Source organism: Rosa rugosa, chromosome 5, assembly GCF_958449725.1.
Source record: "Rosa rugosa chromosome 5, drRosRugo1.1, whole genome shotgun sequence".
Classification (NCBI taxonomy): Eukaryota; Viridiplantae; Streptophyta; class Magnoliopsida; order Rosales; family Rosaceae; genus Rosa; species Rosa rugosa.
In genome coordinates this window covers 47,821,594-47,832,638 of record NC_084824.1, presented here as the reverse complement: position 1 = coordinate 47,832,638, position 11,045 = coordinate 47,821,594, and the positions used below count along the sequence as shown (strand labels likewise).

The window sequence follows — 11,045 nt, the reverse complement described above, 5'->3', positions numbered from 1 at the left end:
TAGGAGACGTATGGCACCTCCTAAAGCAGTAAATTCCAAGGTGGCTGTGGCAGCAAAGAAGTCGTCGTCCGGTCGTAAGTCTGCAAAGAGCAAGTCATCCGAGGATTCTGATGATGATGACAACATCACTGGTGGATTGAGGTTGCTTAAGCGAGGGATGGTAAGCATGAATAAAATTACTAGGCGACTGATTCGAGGAAAGAAGCTAAAGGTGAATTCTAATGCTGATGGGGAGCCAATTGAGAAGGCAGCTAAGGAGATGCAGTCATACATTGGGGTGTTAGCACGCACCAAGATCCCAATATCTATAAATGATTGGAGAAATGTGCCTTTGGATGAAAAAGACAAGATTTGGAATAGTATTCAGGTAAACAATCAGTCGATATATAAGTTGTTGCTGTTCACTAATTTACATTTCATTATTCTTATTTTTTTCAAAACACAGTAACTAAAGCTATGATACTTTGTATTCGTTAATGTGTAGGATGCTTATGTGGTGCCAAAAGAATGGAAGAAATTGGTGATTACATCAGCCGGCCACAAATGGAGAGAGTTCAAGAGCAAACTAACGAACTGGTACATTATTCCCTATCTGGATTCTCCTGAACTTTTAAAGTTCCCTCCAGATGATTATCGATCCATTGAGGTAGATGAATGGAATACGTTCGTGGCTGATAGAACTTCAGAACAATTTCAGGTTTCTCTAATACCATACTTGGACATGCAGTTGTGGAACAGTTTATGCATTATTAGTTACTGATTATGCAAATACTAAAATATAATGCATAATTCACATATGCTTTGTAGGTACTCCGTGAAAAGCAGAAAATAAAGAGGAAGGAGAATAAGTATCCTCATCGATTGTCACGGAAAGGATATGCTAACTTCCAAGAAGAATTGGTCAGTATTCGTCTTACAATCTATTTACAATATATTTGTTATTCTTTTCGGTTTACATAAAGCTGATCATGATCTCACACGTATCTATTCATATTTATAGGCTGAAAAAATACCGATTGAAGAATTGGATCGTGCTACGATGTGGATAAAGGCCCGGCAAGACAAGAGCGGCAACTTCAAAGGGCCAGCAGTGAAGAAGAAGGTCGAAAAAATTGTAAGTTCAGTTTTTTATAATTGTTTATTACTTGTTGTTTTTTTTTTTTTTTTTTTTTCAGGTTTTGTATCCGAAGGATAATTTTTGTGTGCTGTGATTGATGTCTATATCAGGAAAGTGTCTGAAGGAGAAATCAACCCTGAAGGAACAGATGATGTTCTGACTTTGGCGTTGGGAAATCCTGAGTATCCTGGTAGGGTACGCGGTGTTGGTGGCTTCGTCAAGCCTTCCGCATATTTTCATCTACCTAAACGCCCAATGCTAAATGTAGAAGATAGTGTTAGGGTAAGTGTTAAGAAGATACTAGCAGAAGAGAAAGAAAATATCATTGCTCAGGAAAGAGCCAAATGGGAGTTGGAGATGGAGCGACAAATTGCTAGGGAAAGAGCTGCTTGGGAGGAAAGATTTCAGAAGTTAGAAGCGATAGTTAATGGAAAAGAGATGCCAGCTGACTCACCCAAACCTGTGACACCGCTGAATGATTTAGGCTCTGGTCAGGGCAGCTGTTCAAGGCTACTTGAACAGGCTGGTTTGAAAGCTATTGAAATTCAAGCCGCCAAAACTGCCAAGAAGAAGTTAGTTTTAGGGGAGGACCAGCAGAAAGTAGTTGAAGAGAATGAAGTCTTTGTGGATGGGGAGCTGAACATCAAACTAACCTCGATTATTGAGGAGGAGGTTAGGAATGATTTAACTCCAAAAAAAAATGCAATTGTGGAGCAAGTGCAAGTGCCGGTAATTAATCGCTACCCTAGCTTTACTTTCTCTTTCCTTACAATTAGTTTTCTTTTCTTTTCTTTACAATTACATTTGATCAACCATATTGATGACATTGCTGCCTCAAATGTGACTAATGCTTACATATTTTTTGGTTTGAATTAGCAGGTTCAGTCCACCAATATTGTCCAGTCAGGGTGTAAACTTGCGATAGATTCATTGGACAACATAGTGGCTGAAGGAACGATCATTCAAGTGGATGTTGAGTCCAGCAAGCAAACCATCCATGGTGTTCCATTGGTTGAGGAAAATGTCCGAGTGTCGATCACCAAATCTATTGTTGTCAATGCTTTGCTACCAATTCCTATTAAGGATGAGATTCTGTTTGTCCGCGATGCAATTGGTACATGCGTTGCTTGGCCTAGAGACTGGGTTATACCCACTGCAGCTGATGCAAAGGTAATGCAGTTTGCTTAAATTATTTGTCATTTTTAACCTTTTTATTCTTACCAAAATGACCATATGAGCTGCTATATTACATCATATAGAAATACTAATCATGCAATGTTATTTTTTATATCAATTGCAGCAACAAAAGCATAAAATTGTGAGGAGGAAAAAGAAGGATACATATGATGATTTTTTTGATCATGATGATTTGGACAAGCTGCCACCCAATTTGCCTCCACCACTTAAGACGTTGGCCACATGGGCTAATGATAACTTAAAGGATGGGATCACCATCCACACAACCTTAGGCGAGGAATTATTTGGATATCGAAAGAAGGTCGCCATCTTCAGAAGGGATGTGTATGCCATGACCAACATGGAGGAGGTTTCTGCCGGCTGCGTTGTGATGTATATGAGGTCTGTAATGCATTTTAAATGGAGTTGTTAATTCAGTGTTATTGAATGATATTTTGAGACTTGTGGTTTTACAGCTTCCTTTATCAAGTGTTGAAGAAATCGAAGATGCTTGACATGATTGGCTTCGTAGATCCTGCTAATACTGGTGTCATTGGCTGTGGAAATCCGACTGAACGGGCTCGTTCGTTGTCAGTTTCTTATGAAAGAGGGAAGCCTGGTCAGATTTTTTTGGTCCCCTATAATTCAGGGTACGAAAGCTTCATTCATGCATTTTTGTTTTTGTAAATATTGACTTTTGATCTCATAAATATAGCAATGCAAGTACCTAGATCAGATTCGTGTTGGTATTGATTATCAAAAATTTGAATGCCAGCTGTCATTGGATGTTGACGGTGGCGAACCCCACTGAAGAAGTTGTGTATTTTATGGATCCGCTAAAGAGGCGACTCATCACCGGTGAATGGAGAACTATTGTGGACAAGTAAGTGCAGCTAGCTTGTTGGTTTTTTGTTGGTATTATGTACAAACAGTTTAGTCCTCTTTTTTTTTGCAATCTTTATCGATTCTCAATTTATAAGTTGTTAGTTTCATCATAATTTTGTGTATTATGTTGTTGTTGAAGCTCCATCAAAATATTCAATGCCCAAAAACATAGGAAAGGCCGAAAGACTGTTCAATGGAAAAACTGTGCAGTATGTGTTCCCCATCTAGCTAACTATTTATATTTGCATTTTTCTAGTTCAGGCAAGGTTTATTAGGTACTGAAAATATTTATTTCTTTCAGGGCATTCCGGAGCAGATGGGTGATAAGACTTGTGGATATTGGATTATGCATTACATGAGGGATATAGTAGAGGACAAAAACCAAGAGTGGAGTGCTAAGGTAATCAGTAACTAATTTATTGTACTAGTGATTTATTGGATTAATTATCCATTGTTATGCATAACTAAACTTCTGTCCTTGCAGTGGGAAAGAAAAGCAAATCACTATTACACAATGGAGAATGTTGATGTTGTCCGGGCAGAGTGGGCAAAGTATGTTATGAAGTTCAGAGATAACTAGTGCATGTGTAGGTTTATTAACTAGTGCATCAACTTTTGGACATGGATAGTTGATATATATATATATATATAGGCCAGATTTTGATTGCAGTACTGCTAGCTATTTTGCTTGTTGTTTAGTTGGTTGCCCACATTGTGTTGTGCTTCTGGTTTATTAGCAAGCAGTACTGCATGCATATATTTTGGTGGCTGCCCAGTTTAGTATATATGGGCCGTTTAGAACTGATGTTGATGATTAGAACTGTGATGTTGATGATTAGGTTCTGATGTTGATGATTAGAACTATGTACCTGAGACAATGGTGGATTAATGGAAATTGCAATAAATGATTTTGGATGTGGATTTTATGGTTTCAGGAATAGCCAATTTTAATTTCCAGAATGCATGCATACCAATTGTACAGGGGACTACTAAAATGTGTCATCACAAACTGCAAGCTACAACAAAAGCACACCAAAATGTGTGGTTGCAGCTGCACAGACATAACACAAAAATCAATAATAAGTCTATTGTCTGTTTGACAATGGGACAACAGAAAATTGTAGTCTGAAAGCCAAAACAACAACATAAGTTAGTTCAAAGTACTGGCTAAAGTGTATAACAACAACAAATAAGTGTGATTGGACGTGATTACAGACAATATAAATTAGTGGTCCTTGTTATATTCAGACCACAAAAATTTGTCGTCGTAATGAGATTGACATAACAAAAATCTATTGTCTAAACCATTTCCCAACATCACATATGTATAATTGAAAAATCTTTCACACAACACTTAAATGTCATACAAATAAACCATAGAACGACACTTAATTGTCCTCTGATACACATTACGACCACATATAATTGTCGTGTAAAGTAAATTAGCACAACCTTTAAGTGTTGTTATATGAGAGAAGACACTACATATGAGTCTTCATATTTCTTATTTAAAGGCATTCACACCACACAAATAAGTCTTGCAATATGCTTCACAGAATAGTATTTCAAAAAATACTGTCATTGTTTTGTTTATCAGACAATACAAAACAGTTGTTTGAATGCTTTTAAAGAAACAGATCACAATGTTCCCAAAATGCAAAACTCATCAGACGACACATTTTTTATGTCGTCTGAAAATTCAGACGATAGAACTCTTCTGTCGTTCGATACGCCCAAGACACGACATCGTACTAGACGACACATTTTGGTTCGTTCAGACGACAGAACAGTTCTGTCGTCTGAAGGCCTTTTTGACATAGTGATAGCTAAACTAGTTGTGGCTAAAACAAATTAAGATTAAATTAAGCTAATGGTGTGATGAATGGATGAGAGTTAGAGCTTAGAATTGTACATTACAGCCTCTCATAAAAGCAAGAATGGACTTGAATGAATGACGCCAAGTTAATTATCCAATTTTTCTCCTAGTATTCGGTTCATTAGCACACACACACACACACATACGGGATATGCTTTTTAGTTTGTTTTAGCTAATTGAGTTAGGGCATTAACTAAGAATCTAAATTACATTAGATCATTATTGTACAACATCGCAATGTTAAAATTTAATAATATAGTATTAAAGAATCTATAAAAGATATACTGAAAGAAAAATTATAGAACAGGGGGGAAGGGGTAGGTCCGCCCCCGTGTTCTTCTTCTCCTAAAAAGATTGAATAACGTGCACAATCTACAAGTTCACAAACCTATGCTTCGTGAAGCCACCTTTTTTTTATATTTTTTTTATGATGAAATGCACAATGATAGATGTAGTGAAATGGTTATTTTTTTGTGTTTTTTTCACTATTATTATTGAATAGCTAAACTAGTTGTGGTTAAAACAAATTAAGATTAAATTAAGCTAATGGTGTGATGAATGGATGAGAGTTAGAGCTTAGAATTGTACATTACAGCCTCTCATAAAAGCAAGAATGGACTTGAATGAATGACGCCAAGTTAATTATCCAATTTTTCTCCTAGTATTCGGTTCATTAGGACACACACACACACATACGGGATATGCTCTTTAGTTTGTTTTAGCTAATTGAGTTAGGGCATTAACTAAGAATCTAAATTACATTAGATCATTAATGTACAACATCGTAATGTTAAAATTTAATAATATAGTATTAAAGAATCTATAAAAGAGGTGTACAACATTAATACTGAAAGAAAAATTATAGAACGGGGGGAGGGGTAGGTCCTCCCCCGTGTTCTTCTTCTCCTGAAAAGATTGAACAATGTGCACAATCTACAAGTTCACAAACCTATGCTTCGTGAAGCCACCTTTTTTTTTTAATTTTTTTTTTATGATGAAATGCACAATGATAGATGTAGTGAAATGGTTATTTTTTTGTGTTTTTTTCACTATTATTATTGAATAGCTAAACTAGTTGTGGTTAAAACAAATTAAGATTAAATTAAGCTAATGGTGTGATGAATAGATGAGAGTTAGAGCTTAGAATTGTACATTACAGCCTCTCATAAAAGCAAGAATGGACTTGAATGAATGACGCCAAGTTAATTATCCAATTTTTCTCCTAGTATTTGGTTCATTAGGACACACACACACACACACACACCGGATATGCTCTGTTAACATTAGTGATCCGTGGGATCTCTAGTTAGCTTTAGAGAGAGAGAGAACGACACAAGCGAAGTATAGTGGTTCGTTTCCCGCTAAGGCGGGAAACTACGTCCACTTGAATATTTAACTATGTGTGTTGGACCTTGCGGCCCAAGAGGATTACATGAGGATGTAATGGAGTGGATTGAGTTGTGGGAGGAGGCATTCCTTTTATAGGTGAAGGAAGCCATCTCCTTTACATGGTTTTCGATGTGGGACAAGCAACCACCATCTCTAGTCTAGAAAGCCTATTTGTGAGGGCATGTTGACAAGGCCGGGAAGGTGGCTTCCCGGCGACATATTTGCCTCTTCCGGATACTGTGGCGTAGCTTGAACATAGGGCTACAAGATGCATGTCTCGGCTGGGCCTCACCATGGCTTGTGGGTGTCCCAAAGAGGGTGTTACTTATGCTTGGTGATGTAGCAAATCCTCCATGCATAGTGAGAGGTATCTACAAGTCCCCGAAGTCCCCAATTAAGAGGAGCTTCTTGGTTGGGGAGTTATAATCATGAAGTCATCAAGCATAGTGACCGGGCGGCACGGAGCCCCTACAAGTCCCCGAACTCCTTAAGCAAGAAGGGACTCGTCTAACCCTACACAATGAGACAAAAAACGCTCATATGTAGAATGCTTTGTTGTATTGGTTACCGTTCATATTAATGGAATGCGAAAAGAATTCGATTTGTAGCGAACAACAAATGGTAGAAGAATTCAATATTCCATTAATGTGTATGAACATGTAAAATATTGGTAGTTGTATATGTGGATCTTATGGCCATATAACACGCACAACAGATAGTGGCAAGTGTAATGGGTGTCCAAAGTAATTTTGTGGGAGTAGTCCCGGTGACATAGAATGAACCGTTTGTGAACTTGGGGCTTAAGTAAAATATGTTGGACATGATCGAGCAAGTTGGGTTGTTCGAGCAAGTTGGGTGTAGTTGAGTGTGTAGGCGCTGTGCGAGCATGCGAGGCGTGGCCCAAGCGCAAGTCGTGGCCATACTCGATACCCAAGCGAGTCGTAACCCAAGCAAGTCGTTTATCCGAGCATGTTTAATTAAGTCGTAAGTGTCACAAGCTTCTAAATGCATGTCACATGAAAGTGCATTTAAGCATGTATGTGTGTAGCATGTACTTGTAGTAAAGTTGCTAATAACATTTTGTAGGCATGCTTAAGGGTCATGGAGACATGTATAGTCATGGCAAAGGCTCTATTTGCAAGAGCGTAAGAGATAAGATATAGTGACTTATCTTGTGCCGATTTGGAGGCTAGCGGAGTTATCCGAACATGACACTCCATTGTTCCGACAAAGTACCTTAGTCGAAAGGTGATGATTTCGCTAATTGGAAATGTGATCGTTTTAGCTAATTGAGTTAGGGCATTAACTAAGAATCTAAATTACACATCAAATCCGGTTAAAGCATTTAATGTTTCACTTAAGTGCTTAAAGCTCTAGAGATGACAAAATTATGCAAATAAACTGTTCCTAACAAAAGGTTATTGTAAACTCCTTTCAAAACAAAAAGGTCATTGTAATTCACAACTTCACATACAACATGCTCTCAACATTCTTAGGTTATCAAGCTAAGAACATTTTCATGAAATGCAAATGCAAAATACCTAGATTAATAAGTTGTAAGTACATGCATAGACTTTTATTACAACATGCGAAAGTGATAATTAATAAAAATTGCATCACATTAAATCATAGCATCATGTATGATCACTAGGGTGGATTCTGCACCCTTGAGTCCCTATTATAGCGGACACACATCATGTCACGCCCCTGATTTTTAACACAAATAAAAATCGATATATAATCTCATAATTATACATGCGTGATGGTTCAGCCATCAATACAAAATACCTGGAAAACTTTTTTCCTTTTAAACCAAGTACAAACTGATGCCCTGAACCCACTATGTCAATACAGACCAGCTCCACAGAGTCATATATTACATAAGTTTACGAATTAAATTGTCACAACAAAATAAAACGTAAATGCTCCTCGGAGCTTACTACACAACGAAAGTCCTATCAACGGTAATGTCCCAAAAATGGCTTCCTACAGTAAAGATGCAAAGACGCTACCTCAGCTTCAGCCACGATTATCCTGACCTACAGGATTAACCCCTACACCATTGAATAGTGCACCGGGTTGCCACACAACAAACAGCTTGTATGAGTAACTCAAAACAACCACTAAACAACTCACACCAAAACTAAGGAAAACAACTCACACCTTGATCTCCTTACGAACACGTAATAAAGGAAAGCAACTCACTCTTTGATTCCTTTCAAAACGTAATAAAAGAAAGCAACTCACTTCTTGATTTCTATCAATACGAAATAAAGAAAGCAACTCACACCTTGATTTCTTCTAAATCGTAAATAAGGAAAACAACTCACTCCTTGATTCCTTAAACATAAACTCATGAGTTAGATACAACCTCGCTCCATTACCCCATGTGTTACACTGGCAGACAGACTAGATCTCTAACTGAAATTGTAACCACTCGTCCGGCCAAAGATGTGATTACTTAATATACTACCAAAGGTCACCATCTGACCTTAATTCCTTGGACCTCTCAGTGCCTCGGAATAAAACATTAAAGAAGTCGCACGTGACTCAAAATGTTACACAAATCTCAATGCTTTTCAAAACAATAGAAATCATCATTTCACAATCATTTGTTTTCCGAAAAGCCACAACACAAAACAATAAAAAGCACCATTCATGCATATTGTTTTCATCGATCAACAAAATCCACCAACACATATGTATTTCACGTAAATATATATATATATATATATATATATATACGTAGTCATTCACTCAGGAATGCCTACTAATACCAACTATAGTTTGCAGTTAAATAAATAACTCTCAAAACGATAAAGGTAACTCCGTTCATAAATGAACATTGTGAGATTACTGACCTCGAAATTCCCATTGCATCTTCAATACAGAACAAAGCAGCACAACCACAAAATATCCGTCCAAGAATACTTCGTCAAGTACCTAATCACATACGGTCTCAACTTAGTAACGAATCACAAGCGATTTAAGTCCGAAACCCCCGTTTTGAACTAAAATCCCCAAAAGTGACGCCAATCGAGGCGAAACCACATCCGAGACCACCCAATGTCTCCGGAATACTTCTACGATCGATATGTCAAAACCACAAGTAGATCGAATGCTCGAATCCTCACGGATCGAATAATCGAAAGGTCCGAAACCTTAAAAATCACAACATATTCATACGATCTCCAAAAATTACGTATTATATATCAAAACGCTCGTATCGACAAGTAGATGATATATAAAACTAGAAACTATCCCTTACATGGCTGGAAAGCTGCCACAGCGCTGCCACAGGCGGTGGCACAACCACCACCGGCCAAAACTCAAAACCATCTTAATCCAACCTTCCAAAATATCAAAAACACCAAATAGAACAACTTTAATATATAGCTGGGGTTCAAGCCAACTCGGCCTAGATCGCCGCCTATCGCCGTCACAAGCCGAGGATCACTGTTCACTGTGAGTTGATCGGATACCAACGTGAATCGATCAAAACTACCACCATGGATCGATTGAGGAGGCTCCTACGAACTTAAACCAGAAAGTTTGAAGCCATGACGTTGCAGGAGCTAGGATTTTCGACCGGGTCCGTCTGCACTAAAATTCACCGCCTTCCAGCGCCGCGCATGGTGCAAATCGCCGCTAGAGGATGCTACAGGGAGGAGAGCACGGTGGAGGCGAAGAAGTCTGTCCAAGTTTTAGGGTAGGAGCTTGTCGGAAAAGTCGGGTCGGATCACCTGAGTACGGGTCGGGTCGCGCAGCTGAAGAGAGAGAATGGAGAGTTTGAAAATTTTCCGAAAATGGAAGTTTCCAAAATGAAAATAGTAAATTTCCGAAAATAGAAACCCCTATTTATAGAATTTTCCAAATTTTCAATAGCTCATAACTTTCTCATACGAACTCCGATTTTCGCGTTCCGCATGTCCACGAACTCGTATTGACACGCTCTACGACTTTCGTGAAGGAAGTTTTCAGAGAATCTCAACGTACAAAAAGTCAACCTTCGTACCCCCCTAAATCCACACTTTTCGAATAATTATTCGTCTGAAAATAATTCCACTTTGACACGCCAAAAATAGGCGCTCAACTTAACCCTGAAAAATTGTAGTTGTTAGTATAGAATAAGTATGGCTCATTTAAGCCGGGGATTGAGGGTACACAAGTAATTACATATAAATAAAGAATCAAAACAAATAAAGAATCAAAGTAGGAATATAAGTATATACAAAAATAATTAAAGAATGAGTGAACATGAAATCGTAACAAGGGGGGTTTTAGGTTTTGTAACACAGAAAATTAAAGTAAAACATAAAAACAGTGCGGGATTTACAATGATATGAATGAAGATGTTAGAGATTCGGAAATCCACCACCAAAACATGCTCAAGACAAATTTGTTATCCTAGTTTCAATTACCAAGTCATGAAAATGTTTCAATCAAGAACAAACCGTGAATGCATTGCATAAGTTCTTATTACTTCCCTAGATTACTTAAGCAAGATGAATGCACCATTACTAAGCCTTTAGAATAAACAATCAAGGTATAGAACGCTATCCTATCAACAATTTATTCTAAGCATTAATCACATGTGGAAGT

The 11,045-nt window shown here is 37.8% G+C and overlaps 1 protein-coding gene and 1 long non-coding RNA gene across 2 annotated transcripts; both read left to right on the top strand.

The window, feature by feature from the left end:
* Window positions 1-265: 265 nt before the first annotated feature.
* Window positions 266-896, top strand: LOC133709146 (uncharacterized). Its single transcript, XR_009846153.1, has 3 exons — window positions 266-367; window positions 485-697; window positions 808-896. It is a non-coding gene; the product is annotated as an uncharacterized LOC133709146 (long non-coding RNA).
* Window positions 897-2,321: 1,425 nt separating this feature from the next.
* Window positions 2,322-3,826, top strand: LOC133708191 (uncharacterized). The gene is made up of 6 exons (XM_062133647.1): window positions 2,322-2,695; window positions 2,770-2,943; window positions 3,069-3,176; window positions 3,318-3,387; window positions 3,480-3,578; window positions 3,663-3,826. Exons 1-6 carry the CDS (start codon window positions 2,388-2,390, stop codon window positions 3,756-3,758), a joined length of 855 nt encoding a protein of 284 aa, XP_061989631.1. The 5' UTR covers window positions 2,322-2,387; the 3' UTR covers window positions 3,759-3,826.
* The last annotated feature ends 7,219 nt before the right edge of the window (window positions 3,827-11,045 follow it).

Excerpts from the sequence above, each read along its gene's own strand:
- LOC133708191 (XM_062133647.1), top strand. The coding sequence starts at position 2,388 with ATGCAATGTTATTTTTTATATCAATTGCAGCAACAAAAGCATAAAATT. Across the intron at positions 2,696-2,769 it reads TGCGTTGTGATGTATATGAG|CTTCCTTTATCAAGTGTTGA; the intron begins GTCTGTAATGCA and ends GTGGTTTTACAG. Across the intron at positions 3,388-3,479 it reads TTCAATGGAAAAACTGTGCA|GGCATTCCGGAGCAGATGGG; the intron begins GTATGTGTTCCC and ends TATTTCTTTCAG.